Source organism: Pollicipes pollicipes, unplaced genomic scaffold (genome assembly GCF_011947565.3).
Source record: "Pollicipes pollicipes isolate AB1234 unplaced genomic scaffold, Ppol_2.1 Scaffold_3087;HRSCAF=3621_pilon_pilon_pilon, whole genome shotgun sequence".
NCBI classification, from domain to species: Eukaryota; Metazoa; Arthropoda; class Thecostraca; order Pollicipedomorpha; family Pollicipedidae; genus Pollicipes; species Pollicipes pollicipes.
In genome coordinates, this window is record NW_023596225.1 from 40,651,702 (window position 1) to 40,678,990 (window position 27,289).

The 27,289-nt window shown below is 60.6% G+C and overlaps 2 protein-coding genes across 7 annotated transcripts in view; one reads left to right on the plus strand and one right to left on the minus strand.

The window, feature by feature from the left end:
• Positions 1 to 308: 308 nt before the first annotated feature.
• LOC119090635 (protein-L-isoaspartate O-methyltransferase domain-containing protein 1) lies at positions 309 to 7,428 on the plus strand (the record flags this gene model as incomplete). The annotated part of the gene is made up of 7 exons (XM_037213475.1): positions 309 to 437; positions 3,884 to 4,080; positions 4,329 to 4,479; positions 4,944 to 5,078; positions 5,722 to 5,822; positions 6,396 to 6,549; positions 6,977 to 7,428. Coding segments are annotated over exons 2-7 (1,149 nt in total), but the record flags the coding sequence as incomplete, so codon positions are not given.
• A 2,862-nt stretch (positions 7,429 to 10,290) lies between these two features.
• LOC119114806 (tensin) overlaps positions 10,291 to 27,289 on the minus strand; it is a 37,138-nt gene continuing 20,139 nt past the window's right edge. For 2 of the 6 annotated variants that reach the window (XM_037238842.1, XM_037238836.1), the window contains exons 3-14: positions 22,859 to 22,942; positions 21,402 to 21,644; positions 19,940 to 20,069; positions 19,386 to 19,478; positions 17,127 to 17,195; positions 16,344 to 16,450; positions 15,510 to 15,578; positions 13,717 to 13,913; positions 12,706 to 13,080; positions 12,116 to 12,299; positions 11,434 to 11,532; positions 10,291 to 10,980 (exon numbers count right to left, since the gene is read on the minus strand). In XM_037238842.1, the coding sequence (XP_037094737.1) occupies positions 10,818 to 10,980; positions 11,434 to 11,532; positions 12,116 to 12,299; positions 12,706 to 13,080; positions 13,717 to 13,913; positions 15,510 to 15,578; positions 16,344 to 16,450; positions 17,127 to 17,195; positions 19,386 to 19,478; positions 19,940 to 20,069; positions 21,402 to 21,644; positions 22,859 to 22,942 (1,813 nt within the window). In that variant the 3' untranslated portion in view covers positions 10,291 to 10,817. Of the gene's footprint in view, positions 10,981 to 11,433; positions 11,533 to 12,115; positions 12,300 to 12,705; positions 13,081 to 13,716; positions 13,914 to 15,509; positions 15,579 to 16,343; positions 16,451 to 17,126; positions 17,196 to 17,750; positions 17,829 to 19,385; positions 19,479 to 19,939; positions 20,070 to 21,401; positions 21,645 to 22,858; positions 22,943 to 27,289 lie in introns of all 6 variants that reach the window. The other 4 variants (XM_037238840.1, XM_037238837.1, XM_037238839.1 and 1 more) reach the window with 4 other exon arrangements.

The window sequence follows — 27,289 nt, forward strand, 5'->3', positions numbered from 1 at the left end:
GTGGCCTTCTGATTGGTGCATTTTCGGTAGCATTTCTACTGGAACTATGTCTACGGTACATTTTGATTACGTAAGTGACATGAGCCGTTCATCGAATTTTCTATTTTTCAACAGCTTGGACCGCCCGATATTCTATACGATAAATTGGTTTGACTTATTTTGGAATATCTGATCATTATATCGATAATAATCAAGAGATTCTGATAGATATCCCGCTTGTTTTTCTCTGACCTTTGTGCCATCTCTTCTGAGCGCACACGATTCTCGACCTTCAGGCACCAATATTGTGTTCGTTCTGCGTTGTTTTGGAAGCGTCCAAGTGCCGTGTGCACGGCCTTGGGCGATTTAGGCGTTGTTTGTCTCGTGAGATCGCGGAGGAGGTGCTCGATTGGGAGCCAGGAGCGCAAACTGCATTTTTTTGGTAGGGAAGTTGGTGGGTGAGTGATAGCTGGGCATGTTAGCCACATCGCACAGTGCCAGGGCATTCCGCTGTGTCAGGGAAGCATGTATGTCTGACACATAGGAAGGCCAGGCTGCAAAAATGCATGTGGCGGTGAACATGTCCGGTGTGGTAACGACACCTTGGCAAGAATGCCAGCGCGTGTACGCCATAGCTCGGAGCATTTAGAGTTTGGCGCATGGTTGATGTCAGTTTCAGCTCATGGAGGGCAAATGTTTCTGGAAATTATGATTTCAATGCGATTCCAGCAAAACATTCAGTGTTGTACTCAACTCATTGCTCACATTTTTCAGATACGGATGAATTAAAAATTTAGCACATTTTTGCCTGACCTGAGTTCAGTGCACACAAATGCTGTTACATGGGTATCTGGTACAGTACACACTCAAAGGATAGTATGAAGGCAGGTACCTTCCCTTCCTAGGCAATGGGAAGCTACAAGCACATCTTAGAAAAAGGTCCTTGGCTCATGAGACCCTTTGTGCTTGAGGATGACATGCCTTCAGGTTATGTGTTTTATATTACCATCCCCATGGACTGGGGGCTATGCTCAGGCATGAGGTCATTAAGTGCTCCAGAACCTTTGAATTAGTTTTGTCAGTCCCTGGAACTCTTTCATCCTGTTAAGGCCCTACAACTTATTCTTGCGAGGAATAACTGGCTTCGTGATGACTCCCTTGGTCAATTCTGAGATTGTAATTTTCAATGTTTTGAAATCCAGAAAAACCTCATTTTACCTTAATGAGATTGCTATTTTTCTTTCCCAATCCATTGTAGTACTTGGACTGTCATGCATGTGATACTTACCTGCATCCTAGTTCTGCCTGAGTTTATGGTACTCTGTTATTGCTTGTGTATGGAGGAATAATTCTGCTAAGAAAGATGCCATAGAAATCAGAGCAGGGCATAACAGTTTTATGTATAACATATATAACAATGAAGAGATGGCAATGAATAATTTTTATCCTGTTTCATTGGCTTTTTGAGTTCAGGTGTATGTTATCTTATATTCCAATATGCATTTTCATATGTATCATCAACTAAAGATAATCACTCAATATTTAGCCTCTGAATTACCAGTGCTGGAACCTGGCCATTCCTGGCTGACTGAAAATTAAAGGAATATGACCATGATTTTACCTTTTCAGCATATTGCTACTGAGCTAAAGTTTAGAAAGGATTACACTTATGCTTGGCAATTAGGCAATTAGGCTGGACAGTTGTTAGATCAAGAATTGGAGGGATGCAGCATCTATGGTTCTTTCTTCTATTGAAGTTCAGCTGCTGAGTAACTGGTAGCTGCTGAGTACTCAGGGTATAATAGCTGAGTACTCAGGTAAAGCATTTACAGCTGCCATTCATGTACATCTTGTGTATTACAAGCTTAAAAGTTCAGTTCTTGAAAATGCTGATGAAAAATCAGTTGTCATAAAATCCCACCTCCTTTCTTTTAATATAAGCTCTGCCATGCCTCCTTCTTCCTTGACTTAGGGTAGGAGCAACCATGCCTTCTTTTTTTGACTTAGTGTAAGCTCAGCCATGCACCAGTCTCCATGATTACAAAGGACCTCACACATTGCTGAGACCATCACAGGTAGCCACAGATGATTGTGTTATTCAACCAGCTGGCTCCTTATTGAAAGGGATGCACCAGGTGCTGGTCAGCTGTAAGTAGTGTGGCATGGTATATAAAAATGTGACCAAGCAAATAACTCATCTGTATCCCATTATCAGATACAGCTAGAGGTTAGAGACAAAAATGCCAGCTCAATTTGAGTCATGGTATTTGAAAGCTTGCCTCAGGGTACAGGCCAATAGGTCTGCACAGTGTTTGTTCTGATACCAATGTCACACATGCAAACCAGTTGTAGAAGATGTATGAAAAGTGGGTGGAATGCTAATTTACAGGTGCCTGTCACTTGATACAGGTTTCTAAACTTAACTGTAGGTCAACAGATGGACAGCATAACACATGCTTGGTTGGAGGGCTGAATGTTTTTCCAGAATGGTTTCCAAATGGTGCAGTATATACAAAATCTAGATGTACCTTGTAAGGCCAGTAACTTATGGCAGGTCAAAGTCAGACCATGGATTCAGTGAAGACAATGGTTAGTGAATAGTTAAATCAGATGTGACAACAGAGTGTTAGATGAAGCCATACATCTCTGAGATAGTTTTTTATACAACACAATGAATGAACAAAGTTTATTGACCTAGGATCCAGTATGAAGGTTAGAACAAGGACAAAGCCAACCTGTTTTATTGCTGTGAAGCTTCCTTTTATGGGATAGTTTCTGGTGCTCATTTTGAAATAATTTATGACAGAAGCCACATTATACATTTTCTGTGGATTTCTGAGAGGTCAAAATATGTCACTGACCCAAAATGGACCAGGTTAACATTTTGTTGTTAGGAACATGCTGCCCAGCATAATCTTTTATGCTCATTGAAATGCAAAACTTAAAGCAGTCCTGTATGATCTTGGTCACCAGGACTGGTGAAAGTTCAAAAAAGATCACTACATCAAATGAGCATCAGTGACCTTTTGCTTAGAACAGATAGCAGGGTTCTGGTGGACTTCAGACACTGACTTAGGGCTAGACCTTGTTTGACCTTATTTGACCTAAAAGTAATGACCCAGGAACCTCCAGTTTTGGCACAAGTAAGTTAACATACAGACCAAGACATCCTGTGAATTTGGTATCTTTAACCCCCTTAGTTTCTGAGATCTCAGAGGGTCAAATTGACCCTCACGCAAGTGAAGGTATTGAACCAGCCACCTGGAGTGCGTTAAGATATGTGGGTTAAGTATGAGACTGAGGGGCCGAGGCAGTGGGTGTAGCTTGTTTTGATAGAAGGTGTTTTACTTCATGAGAAAATTAGGGCAGGTGGAAACTCTCATGCTCTATAAAGAAAATTTGACAATATGTCCCAAGCTGAAAATTGCAAGAATAAAAATGTGGTTACCAAACTCTAAATTGCACACACTTCCAATGTTATTGTTCCTAAAAAAATATTTCAGTGATGAAGCTATGTGCAAAAATACCATATCCAGTGGCCTCTTGATCCTGGGCATAATTGTCCATCTGGCTACTTGTGTGAGTCCAGGAGCCCCTTACTGAGTGCTGGTTCATTAAAGAACAAGAGTATGCCTGCTCATTACATACATGAGCTATTCTTTAAGCCCCTGTGGAATGGCATACTGAACCATGTTTTACACACCTGTCTGGCCCATGTCATGATCACATATTGCATGTTGTTTCGTGATAACTTGATGCCAAATCACATATGACATGCTCAATGTGGTGTATTGCACGACGGCCGGTCGTGCTCCTTATGTGCTGCCGTGGGGGCGGGACGAGGCGCGCCGACCGTCACGCCGTCACGTGACGTCACGTGACGCCGCGCGCCCGTCTCCGGCAGGCTGTGGTCCGCCTGAGGCCGGCGTCAGGCTCGCCATCAGGATGGGGGGCGCCGTCAGCACGGGCGAGGACAACGACGACCTGGTGGACAACCTGGTGGAGCACGCGTGCATCACGTCGTGCCGCGTGGAGCGCGTCTTCCGCGCCGTCGACCGCGGACACTACTTCACCGACGAGTGCAGGGAGAGCGCTTATAAGGTGCGCCGCCGCCCTGGCGTCGGCCGGGCACGCCAAGCTCACACATGGCATCCGCTGGGCGCACTCAGGTCACGCGGGGCGCCAGCGGCCCGCGCGGCGCCGGCCACAGCGGCTGCCCGCCCGCCGACGCCGCCGGCTGCGCGGAACGGCTGGGATCTGTGCGCGCTGGGTGTGTTCTTTGCTGTGCGCCGGCGGGAGTACGCCTCTCCGTCGGCGCGCGCTTCACTGTTCGTGTGCTCCGTCGGCAGGACACGGCATGGCGCAGCGACAACCTGCATCTATCAGCGCCGTGTATCTACTCGTCGGTGATGGAAAACCTGACACTGAAGCCCGGCCACAGCTTCCTCAACATCGGCTCCGGCACCGGCTACGTCAGCACTATGGTCGGGTTGATGATCGGTGAGGAACGGGACTGTCTCAGCCTGTGCAGGAATCAGCGAGTGACGTTTGCCATGGTCGTCTGGTGTTGAACGCAGATAGAATTTGGCGAATTGTCGATGTCAATGCGAGTGGGTTGGTCATTCACGAATGATTATTCCAGTTTGGTTGAACCGCTTTCTTGTGATAGGAAACCTCACAACAATGTGATGGCAGTCTTAGAAGCTCAGCAGCGCCTCGGCCGCCCGGTCGCAGCTTGACCGTACGGGGCTTTTCGGACCCGGTGCGGTCCAGTGCGGGCCGCCGCCGCCGGCTGGCCTCTGACAGGAGCGCGGCCGGCCCCACACGACCGTGCCCCGAGCCGCCGCCGCCGGCTGCCGGCGCTGTCGACCGCCGCCGCCGCTCGCCCGACCGTGTCGCGGTCCGACGAGCCGGCGGCTGACGCGGCGCGTCTCACCGGCCGCGTGTCCGCCTCCCGCCGGCAGGCAGCCAGGGCGTCAACCACGGCGTGGAGCTGTTCCAGGACGTGATCGACTACGCCCGACAGCGGCTGGACGAGTTCAGTCGGCACTCGTCGGCCATCGACCAGTTCGACTTCTGTCCGCCGCAGTTTGTGTGCGGTGAGCGCCGCCGACCGCTGGCTGGGACAGGCTGGGACGGGACTCGAGGGCGTCACACGCTGACCGCACGCCCAGCTTGCGGGCTGAACGGGCGGTCCGGGGCGCCGACATGCTGACCATACGCCCAGCGTGCGGGCTGAACGGGCGGTCCGGGGCGCCGACATGCTGGGGATCGGTTGGTAAATATTCAACAAATGGTGCACGGGATCAGTTTCGCTTTATTTTCAACGTGCACCAGCTGTTTTTAGTTCAAACCATTTATACCCCAAATAGCATCTTACATGTTTGCATTGGCACGGTATGGTGCATCTACATTGTGTTGACATGCATGAACAGCTGGGCGCTCCATCAGAAACGCCGCGAATGGGCGCCGTATGACCAACGTAGTCGGTGCGCCCCAAAGCCCAAATCATCATCATCAGAAACGCCGCGGAGCGCCGCCAGAACGACGTCGGGCGTGACGTCCCACTCAGCGCAGTCCCAACCCGTGCACACCGTGCGAACCGGCGCTGTACACCGCGCAGCTGCGGGGATGGAGCATGGAAGACGTTCCCTTGCGTGTGAGATGACACGGGGTTCCCAGCCAGCGCCGCGGCGTGGCTGGTCGGCTGGGCGGCCGGCTGAGCCAGCCGTCCTGTTGCAGGCAACGGCCTGCTGATCGGCGTCGGCCGGCAGTATGACCGGGTGTACTGCGGCGCCCGCTGCCCCACCTCCGAGCTGCCCTACCTCAAACAGCTGCTCAAGGTCAGTACCCGGCGGCTGCCCGGCCTCGGGGGCCTGCTGAAGGTGAGGAGCCTCGCCTGGTGTCGCCCTACCTCGAACACCGGGTGATTGTGGGGACCCTCAGCTGATGCCGCCCTACCGTAAATGCCTGGTGAGCGCGAGGAAAGGCGGCAGTTTGGCCACCCTCACCGGGGGCCGCCCTGCCCCCGCCGCTCTAGTTCGGTGCGTTCACATGGAGCTGTCTTACCTCAACTAGCTCTCGAGGTCGGCACCATCACGATCGCTTGGGGCTGACATGATTCAAACAGCTATCTCCAACTGGTCAAGGTTGCGACCCTCACCCGCATTGCAATTGAATAACGGCTGGCAACTGACGTTACGGTAGAGCATGGGTAGGTTTTCCTCTGCCATGTCATGTTCTTGGTTTGCGTCGCTGTAACACTGGCCGCTGGGGGGCTCGACATTTCCGGTCGGCCGCTCTGCATCGGCGTGGCCGTGGGACGGGCGGGCGCGGCGGCGTCTAGCCTCGGGCGGCTCGCCGGATCGCGGTGGCCGGCGGCTGTCTAACGCCCGTTTCTCGCTGCCGGCTGTCAGGTGGGCGGCGTGCTGGTGGTGCCCATCGTGGACCACCTGAAGCGGATCGAACGTCTCGCCGAGGACCGCTGGGACGTGCAGAACAAGCTGTCCGTCTCGTTCGCGCCGCTTATTGAGCCTCGCGTCAGTGGACACAAGACCGAGCTGGCGATGCGTGAGTAGCATGGGACGGGCGCCGCTGGGTGCCCGAACGCCTCTGAAGTCACCGCCGCCGGCTGGCGCTGGCGACAACACTTCAGGTGTTTTTCGAGGGTGCTAACCCCGCAAGGCTGTGTTGCTCTCACTGGACGTCAGTTGGCTGTTGAGTCGTGGTTCCAGACGCGCGCTGGCTCTTTTTCGTCCGTGATCGGCTGTGTAACCTGGTGAGTTGTGTCACTGCTGGCCCCAGCTGGCCGACGGTCTGACCGTGGTGTACTGCTGACGCACCGCGCGCTGGCTCTGTTTCGTCCCTGATCGGCTGTGTGACCTGGTGAGTCGTGTCACTGCTGGCCCCAGCTGGCTGACGGTCTGGCCGTACTGCACTGCTGACGTGCTGCGCCGGCGAACGCCGTCTGACCGCTGACGTCACACACTCCCCCCAGCTGCCGTGATACCCGGCTCGCTGCAGCAGCTGTGCCGCACCAGCATCCGCGAACTGCTGCGTCAGACCCTGCTGGCCGAGCGGCCCGACCTGGTGACCAGCTGTCGGCAGCGGCCGGTGCGGCGCCGCCGCCCTCCCGACCGGCACGCCGAGCAGGCGCGGCGCATCCAGCGCCTGGTCAGTCCGCTGCTGAACGCGGCCGTGCCGCCCGGCGCGGAGGGCGAGGCCGCCCAGGAGCTGCTGCAGGACCCGGCGCAGCTGCACCCGCTCGGCCAGATCCTGTACGGCGCCGTGGCGCACATGGCCGCCGACGAGTGGGAGCGGGGCTCCGGCTCCGGCTCCGGCGACGACTCGGGGCACTCGGAGGAGCCGTACGCCGAGCTGGCTGCCGGCGACGGCGAGCCGGAGCAGGAGCCGGAGCCGGACGAGGAGCGGGAGCCGGAGCAGGGACCGGGGTCGGAGCTGGAGCTGGCGCCAGCACCGGAAGAGGAGCCGGAGCGGGTTGCCGACGCCGCGGAGGCCGGCGAGGCGGAGCTGGCGGCGCCGGCGGCCGGCGCGGACGCCGGGCCGGAACGGTCGGGCCTGAAGCGCTCCAGCGACGGCGGCGCGCGCGGCGAGCCGGCGGCCGGCGCCGGCCCGTCGGCCGTGCAGAAGCGCGGCCGCCGCGACAAGGTGGACAGCGGGCTGGGCGACTCGGATGACGGGCGCCCGGTGCCGCTGCGGCCGCGCGCCGCCTCCGACCCCGAGAATGGCTTGGCGGCCAGCTCCGACTCGGAGCCGGAGCCGGAGCTGGAGCCTGAGCCGGAGCCGGAGCGGGAACTGGAGCGGGAGCCGCTTCTGTTGCTACCGCCCGCTGAGAGCTGGGGCGTCGGCATGACGCGGGCACGTCGCTTCCGCTCCGATCTTAACCGCTTCCTGGTCGACTCGGACGAGGAAGCGGACGGAGGCCGACGGCGGCCGCGCCGCTCGGCCCGCGCGCGCCGCGCCGCCTCCGCCGCGCGCCTCCTGTCGCAGCTGATGCGCGCGCGCGTGGCGGCGCTGCCACTGCCGCCGCCGCTGCGCGAGTACGTCAACCTGGGCCGGCCGCTGCAGCCGGCGGCGGCGGCCGAGACGGACGCCGGGCGGACCGGCGGCGGCGGCGGCGACGGCGACGGTGGCGAGGCCTGAGGAGCGGGTACGGCGGCGCCAGGCGACGGACAGCCCTCCACTCCGGCCTGTGATAGCATGATGGGTGGGTGCGACGACGGCGCTGCTGGACTTGTCGCGTTTCGCGTCTGGTCCGCCAGTGGTGACGTGCCCGTGCCGGGCACAAAGACGCTACGTTATCCCGGTGGTGATTGCGTGTGGCCTCCGCACAGGGAAGTCGTGTGAATAGGTGCACAGTGTATAATAGCTGTTGAAGTGAACAGTGAACAGGATGCTGTTAAACCATGTCACGAGTAGTGTGTGGTGCCCGATTTCTGATCGAGTGCGGTTGCTGTGGCTTCTGGGCACTCAGCTCTGCTAACAGTAACAGCTGCATGCGATAAGTTTACCGAGTGAGCTCTTCACCAACATGGACACGTCCGTTTTCCCTTCCAGACGTTGTCAGAGGTTTGGCGGCTTGTTGCCGAGCCGTGAGGTGTTGCGCGCTCGTGGAGCCCTGCTGTCTGGCAGGGCGCGCAGTGGAGGCTGCCTCGTGGGCCAGCCGGGCGGCTCCAGTCCATAGGCGCCGACTCGGGGGCGGGGGGGGGGGGGGGGGGGGGGGGGCCGTTGCGTCGTCGGCCGACCGTGTGACCGTCTGACTGAGCTCGCGCGGTACTGGCCGCCCTGCGCCGCCGGCGCTGATCTGGTGAGCACGCGAATCTAGAGGCGGACGTATTTTCATACCCTGCGCTGCCACGCGCCTACTCCATACGGCGCCGATGTACAGAGGAGAAGGGGTAGGGCGGGGGGAGGGGGGGGGGGGGAGACGCGGTCGGGCGGTGGCGGCGCGCCGGCGGGAACAGTGTTCAGATGAAGTCTCCGAGGGCGCCGCTCGCCAGTCCCGGCGATTGACGCGGACCCGCGCGCCGCCGCTCCGCTCAGAGGCGGGGCGGGGTGGACTCGGCCGACTCGGACTCGGACGCGACGGGCAGTGTCTGGTCTCGATGTGAGCGGTCCGAGGTTGTTGAAGACGTCACCTGCGGTGCCAGGTCTGGCGGCAGCTCGGCGGGGTGCGCTGTCGGACGTGGCTTGGACAGTGCTGCCCGCTCCCGCCCCCGCGCTCAGCAGCGAGGCGCCGCGTTCAGAGGGTGGGATATGGCTGTGGTGGAACCTGTACGAGCTGGGAGAGGCGGCACCGTTGCTTTACTATACTAATGTACATCCGGGGTATAACCTAATAAACCATGTACCATAGTCGGTTGTGTAGCGAAACGGTCCCTGGGCTGTGTGGTTCATTGGTTACCAGCGGGGTTCAGGACTTCAGAACGGGTCTAACCAAATAAACATTGCATGATAACCCAGCGTATAGCGCAATGCGCGCGCGGCCTGGCTCGTTGGCAGCCAGAGGAGTTCAGGCTTTCTGAGCGCGAGACCTGAGCTTGGAGGGGAGAACATCATCAGAACATCAGAGCACAACCGATAACCAAAAGAGCATGCGTTGTTTTTCCCGGGAACATGAGAGAATGTACTTCCCAACCTCATTTTTTGAATACCTCGTTTCACACGTGGCCATCAGCGCCAGGTCGGATGCTGCACCGTCGTACAGCTGAGAGCACCGCGGCGTGTTGGCTCGTGCGCTCCTCGAGCGGCGACACATGTCCTCGCAGGGGAGCTGGCATGGCGTCGGGCACACCAGCGCATGGTAGACGTGGAGGTTCCCGTCCCAAAAGCCGTCCTCGAATGGATTATCAGTGACGGCTGGGTGGCCAATGTTAAGAGTCGCGCTGGTAGGAGCCGGCGTGAAGAAGCATGAAAAGAAAACGTTCCGTGAAAATGCCCGTCGAGCTGTACTTGCCGAGCTGGGTTGGCTTTCATCAAGATCGGGGCGTAGTATGGGTCACTCGTCGCCGGGATATGGCCGAGTGCCCTTAGGGGTGGGCCAGGGGTCAACGTCCGATAGATAGCTCAAAGCCTCGTCATGGAAGCACCGTGTCTGGAACGCGGTGCCACGTGTCTGCCACGGGTGTCAGCGTGCCAAGAAGTCGTACCAACTGATATGCAAAGGCCGCTTAGAACAATACATAGCCGGGACGTTGGCTATGAACGCATGAGCGGTTACCGAACCACGTGTCTGGGTCGGCGCCCATAACTGCTCGTATTCTCGTCAGCGCCGGTCCGGGCGGCCGGCGCCGCTGGGGGAGACCCGGTGCGGGCGCTAGTCGGTTTATTGACCCCGTCCGAGGTCGCGGGCGACACTGCCAGGGCGGCGGCGGCGGCGACAAACGGCGCAGCGGGCCGCGCGGCCTCGCCGCTGCGGCGCGGCTGACGGTGAGTAGAAAACTATGAGTCGGTGCAGGCGGGGCCAGTTGGCACTGAGACGCTATTAGTGATTACACAGGACTGTACACACCGGCGCAGGCGTCGACGCACGCGGCCGCGTCTCCTCTGTCTTTTCCGTCGCAACAGGCATCTTTAATTCACTACCTACGGCGCTATCCATTAAATACATCTACGTGTGATGGCATATGGCAACAAAGGCAGTCACAGGACGCACGCGCAAGCTCCAGCACAGTGAGGCGGTGAGGCGGCCGGCGTTGGCGCACTGTGTCCGCACCGCGCGCTTCCCGTTTCGCTTCGTTCCCCGCACACGCATTCCAGCAATGTTACTCGGCGCGCGGTGCCCGAGGGCAGGTGACGTCATCGGACGCGCTGTGACGTCACAGCATGTTTGGCCGCGAGCCGTAGTTGTTGGTCATCATGATGTTGGTGACGAAGTTGACGATGGCCGAGGCCGGCTGGTCCGAGTCGTATTCGGCGAACAGGTGGCACTGGTTGTTGCCAGTGGATGGGCCCTTCTTGGCCACGAAGCCGAAAATGCGCCTGCAATCGAGGGAGATGTTACCCAGCTGACTGGTTGCACGTCTCTTTCATGTAGAGTTCGATGAAAATTAAGTGCATCATTGATGCCACGCCATGTTTGCATGCCGGGTAGCACGACGCCAGCCTGAGAGTGAACTACTAACGACTGCTTACCCGTCTTAGCTGGCCAAAACAAGCTCATTACCTAGAGCTCGACTATTTCTTTGCAAACATCATTTATGTATGGCGCAACAGGAGCATGTAATCTCACAGAAGATGTGTCGGCACAAGTCTTAGTTACACGACATTTGTGAACCCCTGTTTCCATGCGAACGGCCACCAGCCAGCTTCCATCATATTGCCCCACATTCCGCCGGACTTTCGAACGGGCCGACAAACAAGACGATCTGTCCGAAGGTCAGAGGCCGCCGCCTCCCAGCCTCCGGCCCGCCCGGCGGCGGGCAGCTCACTCACAGCGAACCGAGTGGCTGCCCGTCGTCGCCGCGCAGGGTCCAGCGCCGGTCCTCCGGGTCCAGGCCGCAATGGGACACCAGGTTCGTGTTGTAGTGGCGCCTGCAGGCCGGCGACCGGTCAGTGTCACCGGGGCGCACGAACAGGGGCACACGGGCTGGACAGCGATGGTGTGACGGATGCCCGCCGAAACCGTCAGATTTCCAGCTCTGGGGCGTGAGACATCGTCAAACTTCCCATCATTGGAACCGATTTTACTCGTTCCTCTGATGGATGGTTGGTTGCTTATGAATAATGTCCTTGACGCACGGTCAACACGGCCATCAGGCAGGTCCAGCAAGGGTCATCCATTGGTGCTCCACATAACCACAACATCCAGCTCTGCTTGACGACAGTCGCTTCTGTCCAGCGCGGCCGGCCGCCCCATCTCTGCCCAGCGCGCCGGCACCCCATCTCTGCCAAGCGCGCCGGCGACCCACCTCTGCCAAGCGTGTCGGCGACCCCACCTCCGCCCAGCACTGTCGGCCGCCCCACATCCGCCCGGCACGGTCAACTGTCCCACCTCTGCCGGCGCGCCGGCGCCCCACCCCTGCCCAGTGCGCCGACCGCCCCACTTCTGCCCAGCACAGCCGGCGCCCGGCCTCAACCCAGCGCGTTGGCGCGTCACTCCCGCGCGGCTAATCACCTGAAGAACTGCTTGCGTTGGCTGTCTGTGAGCGTGATGCCCTGGTTGGAGACCTTGAAGTGGACCACCACGCCCTCCGGCTGCGGCTGTTGCTGGCGGAACAGGTCGGTGACGGCGCGGCGCACCGCCTGCGGCCCGGTCAGCGCCTCCGTGTCACGCGAGTACAGGTACAACACGCTGCAGGCTGGAACGGAACAGGTGCAGACGCCGTCACACAGCGGCACAGGCTGAGGCCACTTCCAGCTGAGGCCTGCAGACTGAGGTGGGGAGGGATATGTCAAAGCGTGGGTGCACCACGTAGGTCAAAAACGTCATCTACAAAAGAGATCAGCACAGCAGCAATAAGTCGTAAAAAGACAATACATCTTAATATATATATATATATATATATATATATATATATATATATATATATATATTATGCATGATAAGTAAACATACCTATACGCATGGGCAAGGGGTAACATCGTGGTCGAGGGGTCGAGACGTCAAGGAGTCAAGTCAAGGCAGCGACCCGGCAGGGGACCATACCGCCGGGCCGATGGAGGCGCCTACTCCCTCCTCTCTCTCCCGTCACCCCCGGTCCTCACCGGCGCCCGTGTCGAGGAGATCCCGGTGCTTGGCGTGCACGGCCGGCGGCGCGTCGGTGACGTCGCCGGCGGCTAGCTCCGTCTCGGGCAGCGCCAGTTTGGTGGGCAGCGCCAGTGGCGTGACGCTGTGCTGGTACACCAGCGCCGACAGCGTGCCGAACGTCGGCTCGTTCGGGCAGCCCTTGAGCCGCACGCCCTTGCTGGTGGTCTCGATGAGAAAGTGGCGCACCAGCTCGCTGGAGGCGTCGCCGCCGCGCGCCGCCACGTTCGCCGGCGGCGTGTCCACCTTCAGCGCCAGGCCGAACGCGCCCGGGAACGAGTTGGAGTCGCGGATGACGAACGAGCCGGCCGGCTTGTCGCGCAGCAGGGTGACGGCTGCGCGGCAGAGGGGCGCGTCAGGGGGACGGCTGCGCGGCAGAGGGGCGCGTCAGGGCCGCGGCCGCTCGGACGCGCCAGGGACGCGCAGGCGCAGCACGCGCCGGCGCAGGCATCGCCGCACGCAGTATACTGTTAGAGGAACGTAGGGGAGACGGCAGCGATTCGCCACACAACTGCAGGACTTCTGTCGAGAATGACGTGTCTCAGAGGATCAGAAGGAGGGGAAGGGGATATGAAAACATGGCATGTGTTGGTTTGAACTTGTCTGACTGACAACTTTGACGCAGAATTCTCCACTCTAATCTCCGACAATAACTGTTTCCCTTGACCTGATTTCATATCATGTCATCGAGTCTTCGACTTTAAGTGTAGGGGTATGACACAAACGCCATAAATTTACTGGTATACATATTGAGCAATTTATGCAAAAATTCAGGAGCATTCAATGTGCCAATTTAACTATATTTGACCGCAAATTTGGGCACAGGAGCCAAACCAAATGCTCGGATCTAGACTTTGCCTAGTCTCAACGTTATTGTCACAGTTATCGCAGGATTCAAGACTTAAGTCCACGCAAACGCGGCGCGCGCCACCAGCACCGACGAGACGGACGCGGCTGTCTGCGCCGCTCACCTTGCTCGCGACTGATGGCCGGCTTGTACCACCACTTGCTGATGTCCTTGACGAAGTGGGGGTGCGCCGAGATGACCTCGGTGTCGGAGCTGACCGACGAGCGGCGGCTGTGACCCTGGTACGCCGACGGCGACGACTCGAACGACGTGGTCGTCTCGAAGTGCACCTGCTGGCCGCCCGGCGAGGGCGAGCGCTCCCTGTCGGCACGACGCGCTCGTCAGACGGCGGCAGCGGCGCGCCGGCGCGGAGGAAGCGGCAGCGGGCCACGCGAGCGCAGGCCGAAGCCGAGCCAACGTTGCAACCGAGACAACGGGTCCTCGGTTATGACTAACAGACACACGTATATTTATAAAGTGGGTTGACTTCTCTATTGAGAAAAGTCTACATAGAGATGAGCATCTACGACGGACCCGCGACTCTACTTCACGCGTCCCCCTACGTGACAAGCGTAGCGACATGGAGCATCATCTGCCGTCCCACCTGAACAAAACACGCCGCGCCGTACCGCGGCTGGAGGTCTCAATCGTCAGCCTTCCATTGCCAAGCGCACAGGAGACAGTTGTGCGACACGACAAACACAACCATCAAATGTCCAGAGCGTCCACGGCAAATACTGTGAGGCAAATGCTGGGCGTGCGGCGGGACGATTTCATCAAAACCTCTGGTCACACTGAGAGGAGAGCAAGGCCATTGGTGGCCACGGAAACGCCGTTCATGTGAAGAGCTCGTACCTTGTCATCCGTGGCCATGTTGCCAAATTACGCAATGTTCCCATACCAGTGACGAGTAAAGAACGGACGGCAGCGGCTACAAGACTCGTGAAATGAACTGCGCTAGGTTTCCCACAAAAGGGAAACGCCAATCAAAACAAAACTCGGGAGCAGATACAAACACAAGCAAACTTTTCACAGCTGCTCGCGCCATGACAGTGAGTTTTGAGGGGCGGGGGTCGTGAGGAATCAGTCACCCATAGCATCCATCAGGCCACACCCACGATTAGTATTTCATGAACGGCACGCACGCCTTAGGGTGAAGTCGAAATTCAGGCAACCAACACGCGCAGAAATGTGCGTTGCAAAAAAGGCCTGCTTTATGCCACTTCAGCAAATGCTAAGTGGGAAAACAGCATGTTTGGTCCCGAAAGATATCAATGTGGACACAACTCCGCTCGTACCCTAGCAACGCGACACAGTCATCCGCTGACTTTCACGTTAGTCTTCTGCTCCCTGCAGAAGACTTGTAGCGTGCATGTGCATAGAAGAACTGTCCGACACGCAACTAGCATCGAGTAACTAACAAACGTCTAGCTCGGACATCGTGCACTATCCTTGAACAACGACGACCGACACAGAAGAGACTCGGTGAAATTCATCTAGGCTGATCTCCATCAGGCTTTGGAGGCAGGTCAAGCACTGAGGCAACAAGGATGTGCAGGCGGTAGCGCGACGAGGTGCTTTAACACAGGAACATGCTCCGCGGGCGGCATCCAGCTTAATTGTGTCACGTGGTGCCGGCCGTGGGAGCGCAGGCGTGCTCCGTGCGGCCTCCGCCACGAGCGGCAGCGCAGCAGCGTCGAGCTGCGGTCTCAGTTTACGCCGGGCGGCCGCCGGTCGCGTCCCAGCCGCTCGCTCGGCACCTCCGCGCGGCCGGCCCGGACCGCGGCACATGCGAGCCTTACGGTCGGGCCGCGCCGACAGCGGCTGACCGCGGCGCGCGGGACGAGCCGGCGCGGCCGGCAGCCCGGGCCCGGGTGCCTTTAGGCGTGCAGATGGCGCTGCAGGCGCCGCACCTACCTGGGCGCCACGCCGCCGCCCGCCGTTCTCGTGTACGTTTTTGTTGTTTGGGTCACGGTCAGAAGTTTTCTACAGGCACAAGAGTGCATGGTCTGTTCAGGGGCTAGTCGCGCACCAGCCGAGGCGGTCAAGGCGTGCCAGACCATTTCGTCGGGAATGAGTAAGCCGTTGGTACGATCGCGATCTGGGTTAGGCATTAGCAACGACTGTTGGCATTAGCGGCGGTTGCCTTGACACGTGGGCTTCGCTGACGGACGGCAAAAGTGTTACGGAAGCGGCTAATGAGTTGCAGCAGCGGTTCTGGGCATAAATGTGTTAAGACATCTGGCTGTCATTGGCTATATACATTTTTTGAACAGATTCCCACTAAAAAAACACGACTTAAAATAAAAAAAGATAACAAATAAAGCAATGCTTTCGAAGGTTTACTCAGAGTTACGGAAACAATATTACTGAACAAAAATGCATATTTTCTCCGCGGCAACATATAACCCGGAATACAAAATTAAGGTAGCGGTGGCCCAGCGTTAGCGACAGCCAGATCGCTAAACAGCCCAACATCTACAGATCATTTGTAACCCACTGAATGACTGACTATCGCACGAGAATCGTAGAAGTGCAAAGATACTGTCATGTTCATCTCAGAGAAGAATAACCCATCACAAGAGGACCAATATTCAATGTCAAAGCACGTTCGAGCAAAACCATTCACTCCCGGGCGTTCCGTTCATGGCCAACTTAGGCCTGCCAGCAATAATCCGCGCCAGACACCGACGGCTCGACCGGCGCGCCATCTGTCGGGTGATACCGGAAGCTGGCGTCGACCGTGCTCACCTCTGACTGGTGGGACTCTTGGGCGGCAGCGTCTGGTTCTGGTAGGGCGTCTTCGGCGGGTTGGGGAACGCCGGCGTCTCCGGCCTCGGCTCAGGAGGATCCCTCACCTGCAAGGCCAGCACTCCCTGAGCGCCGCCGTCTCACAGCGGCGGACCGTCGCCCCGCGACCACACAGCACGCACGAGCCGGAAATGAGGACCACGCCCCGCCCCTCCCCCAGGCAGACCATGCGCCGGCAGTACAGTCCTCAGGCAGAAAACGGAAACAGATGTGAGGGGAGGGCAAGTTTAACGCTGTGCTCATAATAATATGTGGGTTAGTCTGGTTTCGCCGGCATGTGTCCTCATCCACACTCATATATGTACATATATATACATATATATATATATATATATATATATATATATATATATATATATATATATATATATATATTAAGGGCTTAGTGCATTATCACATGTGAGTTTTGCGAGGATGACAACAGCATGCATCATTCACACCAAGTGTTGAGCCGTCTCCCTAATCATGTACACTCTGTCCTGCACACCGCATCCTGCGTTCTACTTATGCTTCAGCAGCACACAGTGGCAATGCACACATCTGAAAACATGCCAGCCAGTTCGGCAGTGTAATGCAGCAGTCCAGCTTTATCCACAGCCAACCGACACACTGCAGCGGAACATCACCGACCCGCTCCCGCACCAGGCATGCGTGAATGTCGGAAAACCCCGCGTCAAGCCCCGCCCCGCTCAAACCCCGCGTCAAGCCCCGCCCCGCTCTCACCTTGGCTGCGTGAGGTTTGCGTGAGTTAACGACCATCAACCGGTATGTTAGTTCTTCTAGTTTAGTGAGCTGAAAATAGAAGGGTGGACGTGCAGTTTAATGGCGAGCGATCCCGGTGGCGGCTGGCAAAACAGCAAGCTCACGGCATGGTGACGTCATAGCCAGCCGCACGCACCGCCCGCCGGCTACCAAAAGCGGAGGCATGAGACATTCCCAGGAGGTTCGCGCACTCGACGAGGTTTGCACTGAAATCACGTGGCGCTGGCCACGTGGCGGTTCTCACTCAGAGGCGCCTCGTCGGCGAGCGAACACTCCTGAGAATGTTCTCCGTGCGAGGGCAGTGCAATGCACTCGGTGGTTGTGCGCCACGGGGGTCCTCCGTGTCGGGGCTGGGGTCATCAGGGTCCGCTACACTATGCGCCACCGACGCGGCGGGACCGGCGGCGCCAGTCCCGGCCGTGTTAGTGGGACCACGCGGGCCGGTGGGTCCTCCCACCGACGCGGGCCCGGCCCGGCCGCGGCATGACCCGCCGCCGGCGGCCGGACGGTAGTCACCGACGGGGCAGCTACAGACGACAACACGGGGGCACTGCAGGTGCGCGGCAGACACAGCGCCGACCTTACCCACACCCCGCTGCCTTTATACTTCCACGGGCTGTCGGGCCTGTCCGGGTTAACCAGGGCGTCAATCTCATCGTCCGTCTGTGGGACGGCGGCAGATCAGCCGGGGCGCTGGCGCACCCGCCCGTCGGCACCGCCCCCTCGCCCCCCCCCCCACCCCCCCCCCCCCACCCCCCCCCCCCCACCCTCCCCGCAGGCACGGCCGCACTTGACATCCACCCCCCCTCTCGCTTCTGTTGCACCGGCGCAGGGCAGCGTGCCTATCGGGGCCTCATCGGTAGCTGCGTCTCGCTGGCGGCGCTGCGTGCCTCGGGGACAAACGCTGATACCGCCACGAGATCGGCCGACCGCCAGGTCGGACGCGCGCGGCGACATTGGCAGCGGGGCTGCCGCGGGCACCGACGGCGGGTCTGACAGGGGACGGCCAAGGTCGGCTGGCGTCAGCAGTACCCACCGAGCGAGGCTCGTCGAGCGAGAACCGCACCGTCGGCCGCGACACCTCCACTCTCATGGTCACGTCTCCGTCGCTCCCGACGAACGCGGATAAACGGCGCCGGCGCGCGGGCGCGGACGCCGGCACGGCTGATAAGCCTCGAACGGGGAGTACACGGGGAGTCCGGCGGGGAGTCCGGCGGGGAGTACGCGCGTTCGAGAGCTCCTAACCCGGTCCGAGCGAGTTCCGCGATCCGGGCTACACTCAGCACTATCTGAACCGGCTCGTCTCTCGCGCCGCCCCCTGCTCCGAACGGCGCGGCCGCCGCCGGAGCTCCACGCCACCACCTGTCGGCCGCGCGCCGGCGCCCGAGTCACTGGCCGCGTCGCCGCCGGCCGCCGCAGCCGCCCTGGCAGCCGACTGTGCGCGCGCGACGGGACCAGGCGCCGCCGGCACCGCCACCGGGCGGGGGCGGGGCGGGGTCCGCAGCCGCCGACGCTCGTCGGACCAGCGGCGCCCCTCGGCGGCGCGCGGGACGGGACCAGGCGCCGCCGGCACCGCCACCGGGCGGGGCGGGGCGGGGTCCGCAGGCGCCGACGCTCGTCGGACCAGCGGCGCCCCTCGGCGGCGCGCGAGACGCGGCGGAGAGCCGGCGGAGCTCGCCAGTGACGACTGATCTGCCGCGACTGCGATCGACCTGATCGTCGATCGCGGGTGATCTTAACCCATGATAAACTACCCATTACCAGCAATTTGTAATATTTAAAAAGGCGTAAATAAAAAAGGCGTGAAGCACGCAAATCTTTAGTCTTAAGAACAAATCACGGATATCATGTCTTAAAAGATGACGGGCTGGATCGGATCCCTCACCCCGTCGACCAACCACCTCTAAGTGCCATGACCTGAAGCGAGACTGGCGCTGGGTTCTCTGTGCGTGTCCCCCCCCCCCTCTTCCCCTCATTGGTATATAGCATGGCGACATCATCCCATTACCAAGTGGCAAGCGCAGCGTCAAGCATCACGGCAACGGCGCAGCATCGAACAAAACGAGACCGTTTATGCGCGCGCAGGCTTGGTTTAAGGAGGCTCAGCTTCGTATGCGTGTGCGTTTGTGCAGCATGCAACCAAACACTGCGATAACACAACACGTCAGAGAGCGTACGCTCTACACACTCTATTCTACAGTGACTAAGGTGACAACTTACACCACTTTGGCCATTCACGATGGTGAGAAGTCCATCTCGGTCGTGAACGGGGGTGGAGGAATATTGACTGTACTGAGTCGTATTAATCAGGTGCTGAAAGAGACGTTACGGAGGGTCAGAGAGACGTTACGGAGGGTCAGGACGCAGGCAGACAGGCCACCCCGTCACATGCCGCACCTGGTGTACGCTAGGCTGCGTTTTATGGGCACAAACCAACCAGGACAGTGGATGTCTGTTTCGTAGGAGGCCACTGTCCTAAAAATCAAACGCCTTCATCTCGTCACGCTGGGTAACTCAGCTCCACGACATCCTGCTGTTACGAGCATGCAGAGATGCCATCGCGCTGCACAAAAGTGCACAGGGCACAAAAGTGCGTCAACAAGGTAACGTGCAGCACAGGGTCACACCCCGCACCAACTGAAACTACGCGCCGCTTCTCCCGCCACCCTGCACCCGTTGACCCGGGGGCCGGCCCCGGCCCCGGCCACGGACCCGGCCACAGGGCCCCAGCCCCGGCCCCTGGCCGGTGGACCAGAGCGGCCGTCAGAGCTCACCGTCAGGTCAGAGTCGCTGACCTTCCTCTGATCGGGCCTGACCACCTGCACGTGGGGCCGGTCGCGGTCGTAGGCCGTCTCCGAGCGGTGCCGGGTCAGCGGTCGCGCCGCGCTCGCCTGCTGCGTGTACCTGGCGGCACAGGCGGCGCCACCGTCGGCAACAGGACCCCGCGCGCGACGTCGTGCGACGTCAAGCATCACAATACTATCGGGCGTGACGAGGGCCGGCGCACTCTGAATTGGCCTGTATACCTACGCCGCGTCCCGAGACGTCAGTAAGCGGCTTCAGCGGGCTCCAATCCGCTGAAAACAAGCCGACACGTAGTCGAGGAACGAAGCTAAAATAATAGCAGGGTTTGTCCATGTTGAGGAATGAAAGGAAAAGGAATACAATCATCACATGACAAGGTAACAGTTCGGATGGACATAGCAGACATTAGGGCATACCCCAAAGCCCGCGTTGGCTCCAACTGATCACACAGGGCAACACAGCCGACAACTGGGAGGGGGGGGGGGAGGGGGGCTCCCGCACACCACACACCGAAACCGAAACCAGCGCGGATTCAGCCGGTCCACTCCCAAAACAGCCGACTGTTTCTACAGGCGAGACCTTTGCCCGAGGCCAACTCAAACAGGGCGATATATACGGGCTCCGCACCGCTCTTCAGGGGCCAATGCAAACACGCATGAAAATCCGGTCGGGTCGCCTCCCCCGCGGCTTGGCGGCGAATTCAAAACAGACGGGTCGATTCATCACGCGGTCGCCGTCTGCGGAACAGCTGAGGCATGGCGTCTGTCATCGGCTTGTAAAACAGGGCGCGAGGTGGAGGCGCGCGCGCAGCAGATGTGTAAGGGACCACGGGTAGACTCACAAGCCGCCTGCAGCGAAAAACAGAAGCAAATCCCCTTAATGTCTTTTCTGCCTTCTCTGGGTCGTTCTGTTGTACGCCACAGTAAGCTTGTTAGCAGGCGTAGGGTTGTTTGTGGGGGCTGGTATTCTTGGCCTCTGATATTAAAGCACGCACAGTGTGAATTTCGGCGCCCCCGGACACCCGTGTATCATGTTTCTGCCAAATCCCCTGGGGAACACGCAATTTTCTCTACAGGTCGCCTGGGTCGGCGTGTCTCGCCCCGTGTGCGTCTTTGACGGCTGAGGGGTCGGCCTCTCGTCTAGCGGCCCACCATCCAGCGCGCGCCGAGGGACGTCAGCACGCGGAAAGCACGCTTCTCCTTCCTCCTCAAGCTCCAGCCACTGTTTAAGAGCCCCCGTGATCCTGAGTTTTCCTCTCACACACCTCCCTCCCTCCCCCAGTCCCGCTCTCCCTGCTCTCTCCCCCCCCCCCGTCCTCCGCCGTTACGACTGCCTGCCAGGCCGAAGGCGTCGTTCTGCCGCCGCCGCCCCCCGTCCTCCGCCGCTACGACCGCCTGCCGGGCCGGCACCGTCCCGCCGCCGCCTCCTCACCGGTGGGTGCTGACGCTGCGTTCTCGGCTGGCGGCGCGCGCCGGCAGCTGCGGCGAGACGGGCGCCGAGCTGCCGGACCGCGTGCCGCTCGTGTGCACGTGCAGCGGCGCCAGCTGCGCGGCCGGGCTCGTCTCCCGCGACGTGTCCGTCCAGAGTGTGGTGTCCGAGGTGTAGCCGTCCTCCTGGCCCTGGCGACGGCGCAGCTCGTGCAGCACGCGCGCCTCTTTCGGCGCCCGCTCGCTCCTGCGGGGCGCACGGTCAGAGAACGGTCACGGTCGAGGCGCGGTCAGGTCAGGTTAGGGTGGGACGGGGCAGCGTGGGCGGCGATCATAAAGGCCGACAACGAAGAGCGCCGCAGCCGGCGTCGCAGGCGATGAACCAGCTACGGTGATCATCGATGAGCTTATTCTGGCTCCATAGGGTGTTTTACCCACACTTGAGACTATCATTAGAATCATTCACATTTACATGCTAACACCTGGCACCGAGGAGCCGCGGGAGGCAGCTCCGCCAGATAACACAAACGCTATAAGACGTGAATCAGCACAGTTGGCACCGAAACGCTTTTGCCCCAGAGTCGACATACGCGCAGGAAAAGGGTAGCGACTGAGGAGGCCGCTCGTCATGGTAGTTTAGCAATGACTAAATGATGTTGAAGAGGAACAAACTGCCTAAAGGAAGGTCCCTCTAGAAATGTTACTGCGGCCCGGGGCGCTGTAATCCAATACCAGGTGCCAACATTCGATATCGCTGCACACGTCATCGCCATCTCCCCCAGCCAGAGCTGTCTGTCGATTCAGAGATAGAGCCACAGCCTCGCTGGTCGCCGAAGCATATTCATACGCTGATCCCCGTGACTGAGCCAGGCTGCACCAGCCGTGAGCCGCACTAATACGACTCGACATAGCACGCAATGTCACGGGCAGCACGACGAGACGGCGGCGCCACACACCAGCCACAAGCCGCGTCCGCTCCTCACTCCTGCTGAACGTTCACCGCCGTCCGGGGGTCCGTTCGGGCCCGCCTCCCCGAGCCGGCAACACTGGACCAACACTCGAGCTAGGCGTGAGTACGGCGGTGTTGACAGAGCGCGCGCGAGACGGCCGGCGCCGGCGCGAGCGCGGCGCCCGGCCTCGCCGTCCGTCCGCCGCATACCTGAGAGGCGCAGACCTGAGAGAGGGTGACCTGAGAGACGGAGGCCTGAGAGACGGAGACCTGAGAGAGGATGACCTGAGAGACGGAGACCTGAGGGACGGAGACCTGAGAGACGGAGACCTGAGAGACGGAGACCCGAGAGGGGGAGACCTGAGAGAGGGTGACCTGAGAGACGAAGACCTGAGGGACGGAGAACTGAGAGACGGAGACCTGAGAGACGGAGACCTGAGAGACGGAGACCTGAGAGATGGAGACCTGAGAGACGGAGACCTGAGAGACGGAGACCTAAGACGCACACTGACCTGAGCTGAGCCTGCTTCCGCTCCCGCAGCTTCTGCTGCTGCTTCTGCAGCCAGGTGACGTTGCCCGCCGAGGCGACGCCGTCCCTGCGGGAAGGAAACAGACCCGTCGTTAGACACAGCGCGGGGGCACGGATGCGGAGGAGAGGGGGGGGGGGGCAACACAGGGTCGACGACGCACTACCGCCCACACCGCGAAGTCAAGACCACCCCACGACCTCCGGCCTGAAAACAATGTGTTGTCAAGGCGTGGTGACATCAGGTGACACAAATCACTGTGAGGCAACATGCAAGTACCGACCGTAGTCCTCTGTCTTCAGCTCTAGCGCGTGTGTGGGCATTACTGCGGGGTAAGCCATCACTCTGTGAAGAAACAATGCGTGGCGTGCAGGATAGGCGAACCGTCACCGAGCGGAAATCATGTGAGCAAAAATAAACTGCGATCGCAGAGAAGGCGAAGCGAGCACAAGCGCTCCTGCACGCAGTTCTCGTGTCACTAGGGACCGGAGCTATGCCGCACCACCGGAGCTATGGAATCCCGTTCGAGCAACGGGGACGGAACGTGATGTGGAACAGCGGACAGGCTCCACACGGCCTCGGTGCGCGTGCGGCGCTGCAGGCGCGGCCCACGGCCGGCGCTCGGGTCCGACCAGCCGCGGTCGTGCGCCGGTGCCGGCCCGAGGTAAGGACGGGTCGCGGCCGCTCACCAGCTGCGGATCATGGCTGATCTCGGCGGTCCGCCCGGCGTCCGCCGCACCAACCGGAGGTCACCAGGCACCACTCGGCGCCGAGAGGGCCCCACCGCGCCGCTGGGGGCACCAGCGCGCCTCGAGCGGCCGCACTGGCGCCGGGCGCTCGCTCCAGCCAGGCCGCTGCCAGGAATAGCGGGCGGCGCCGCCGCAGGCCCGGCACAATCGGCGCCGCCGCTGCCTCCCCTCCCCTCCCCCCGCCGACAGGGCGGCGCCGCCGAGCTCGGCTCTACGCTGAGCTTCAATAAACTGTCGAATCCGGCGGCCGGGCGCCGGAGAGGCGCCAGCGGGCTGTCGATCTCAGGACTGGTGCTGAACGCCAGGCGTAATCGCCGCCGGGCCATCACGGGCCAATCAAAACGGCCGGTGACGAAAGCACGCAAACGTTCCGTCTCACTTCGGCTTATGTCAGAAGAACGGCAGACGATGCCACGCGGGAAGGTCGTTCATGAAAAGGTTGAATTTCGGAGCAAAATGGCCCAAGGGCTGTGAGTGGAACAGCGTTGCCAGACAGCAAACCCCAACGTCCACGGGGACGTTTCGAGACGGTGTTAAACGGAAGTACTCCCGGCCGGGGCAGTCCCTGCGGTGGCCATTAAAGGGGCGTCTGTGATGAGAGATGAGATGAGATGAGATGTGATGAGAGATGAGAGACGTGTGTCTGTCTTTTGGAGGGATCCGCCGACGGTACTGACGTCTTCAGTATGAGCAGAGACACTCCAGCCCGCTGGCTGACTCGGATCGCCCGGGGCCGCCGTCGGACGGGGTGAGAGGTAACTGGCAGCCCATCGTACGCTGTCAGCCCCTAGGCCAGATGATGAGCGACCCCAATCTCTACAGAATATTCCAGATCATCCCAGAATAGCCCAGGCCGCCGGCGCCACAGGTGGCGCCACCACGGGCCGCTTTGATCGCCACTCACTCTGTGCATGAGCGCGGCGTCTGGCGCACGGTTCTGCGCGCGTGACGGGCCTGCCCCCCTCCCCCTCCTCCTCCGGCGCCAGCCGGTCCGTTCTGGCCTCACATCCGACTTGACCTGAGCTCTCACACGGCGGCGCGCTGAAACCGAGCGCTGTATCGTCTCAAACATGCCGGGTGTCATGGCCGTGGTCCCCCACCGCGGACGTCCCGCCGCTTGTCTCCACTCTTGTCTCCGCAGCGACGCGACAGGCGTCAGACCCGACGCTCCCTCCGACGTGAGCAGCCTTCCGCTCGGCGACGGCTCCGCAGCCGCGTCCGCCGTGCCCCGGGGCGGTGACTCGGCGGCGCCAGTTTCGGCCAGCACTCTCGCTACATCGCCGGCGGCCGGGCTGGCAAACGGGCCGCGGGAGGCCGTTCTGCCAGCAACCGTGACTGTAAACTGTCTGTGGCGGCGCCGCAAACAGACGACTTGTTTACCACCGCGAAATGCGCCCCGCCGCAGGGACGAATTGCTTTGCGCATCAGAAAGCGGACAGCGCCCGGCTGAGCGATCGACGACAATGACGGACGCATTCCGACATCTGTCGGCAGCTACAGCTAACACAAATTACTCTATTAGCCGCATTCCACGTTCGGCGTTGGCGACGTCGAGAGCGCCTCGTCTGATGAGGAGCGTGCTGCGAATGACAGCGCGTGGCTGGACCGTAACGGACGCATATTGGCTAATCTATTGACGCTGTGCAGACGCCGCTAGCAGACAGCGACGGCCGGCGGTGTCAACCGCTGGAGAGGGGGGGGGGGGGGGCGGTCGGAGGCGCCCCCAGCATCACCGCTCTCGACCGGAAACACAGCTCCACGCTGCCTCCACTAGGCTTCGTGTTATGTCATGAAAACTTAAGCAATGTCAACGAGCTAATGGAAACTCGGTGTTCCACGTGGCATAGTCATTTGTCGTCGAACCGTGTAGGTCCTGGACGTATGGTAGGTGTCAGTCGGCTTGGCAGCGCGTGGAATAACATCCTCGACGCAATGTCGCCGCGAGTGCTTCGCGAGCAACGATTGGAGTAGGACGGCGGGGGCTCAGAAGTGCAGGACGCAAAGGCAGGGCAGACACTGCCAGTCAGCACCGACAGCCAGACACAAGAGGAGCGACCTCAGAGGAACGAGCGGCAGGCAATCGGCTCCAGCGGGTTGCCAGAGCCCGTCTCGGCCGTCGGAGCGGGAGCCGGCGGCCCTGACAGCCGCCGTCGCCGGGCGACACCTCTCCCCACGCCAGCGCGCTGCCGACCCGGAGACAGGCCTTGGGCGGCCGGCGTGGGCGCGCCGCCAGTGGCGCGGCACTTGTTTTGCGCCCGACCGGAATATAAATAGGACTCCCACGCCCGTGCTGGGGCGCCAACAACAGGCACGTGCACCAAGGAAAATAGCACAGAAGGTCAGGTGCGGCAAGGCGGGAGGGCGGCGGGGAGTGGACCGACCGTATTCTGCGGCGTGACACCAGCTGCCCGCCCGCGACCGCCGTCACCACGGCCAGCGGCAGCCGGAAGCACAGCCGGCGGTCGGTCACGGCTTGACAGGAGCCAAGACAGAGACGAGGCGGACGGGGATGGGGTGGGGATGAGAGCGCGGTGGCTGCCTGGCTCTTCTGGGCGGAGCACGCCGCGCGCCGGCGGCGGCGCGCGCCCGAGGCTGACGCGCTCCTGGCACAGCTGACCGCTGGAGCCGCCTGGCAGCGGCGGCCGATCCGTCAGAGGCGACGCCCGCCGGCGTCGACGCACCCTGACCGATGGGCCGTCGGCCGGCGGCGCTCGTTCGCGAGGGTGGCGACGCCTGGCGGCGCCGGCGTCCGACGCGCGCCGGCACGCGCCACACACCCACCGGAACGCCGGCACGGGCCGCCGTTACCACCGGCGACAGGATGATGGAGATCGACCGCGGCGCATTTGAATCCCGCTCCTGGGGTCCGCCGCTGAATTCGGATGCATGCCTGTGGTGGGCCCGCTTCGGGGCTGCGCGCCGACCAGCTCCGAATAAGGCCGGCCGGAATGCTGGCGGCGCGCAGGACAGCGCTGACCGTCCGGCAGTGGCGCCTGCAGTCCGCGCTCCCTCGCTGGCGGAGCGGCCAGTGAAGGGCGCCGGTGGGTGGCCGAACGATCCGAGGCCCGTCCGCCAGCGGTCGGACGCGACGGACGGCCGCAGCCGCCGGACGGCATCGGCCTGGTTTGAGATCGGCGGCCGGCCGTGCGCCGCCGTCTCGTTTTGCCGGGACGAGGCAACGCAGCCGGGGGTGGCCCGCTCGGCCAGTCGACGGCCGCGACACGTTAGCTCCAGGTGCTCTGGACGCAGACCGTCGCGTGACAGCAGCCCCGAGGACCAGGTCCGTCGCGTGACGGCCGCTTCAGAAGGTCGGCCTTATATGACCAGCTTGGCGGACAAGCCAGCGACCAGCAGTTCGTGCGGAAACGGACGAGAGGGGCGTCCCGCGGCTCGTTCCTCCCTGCCGATCTCACTTAAAAACCGCCCAGCACGGCGCCGTGTGGGCGACGCCGCGGCGGCGCTTCAAGGCCGCGAGGAGCCCACGCAGATCGGCTCCGTCAGAGAGCGCGCCTCTGCGTCCGCCCCCCGCGCCGGCCAGCGCCTGTTTTAGCGCCTCTGACCAGCGGAGAAATCCGTGGCGGCGTGAGCGCTCGGCCCTCATTAAAATACCGCTATCGCGCGCGCGCGGCCTTGCCGCATCGGGCGGCCGCCCGGAGACCTGGCGACG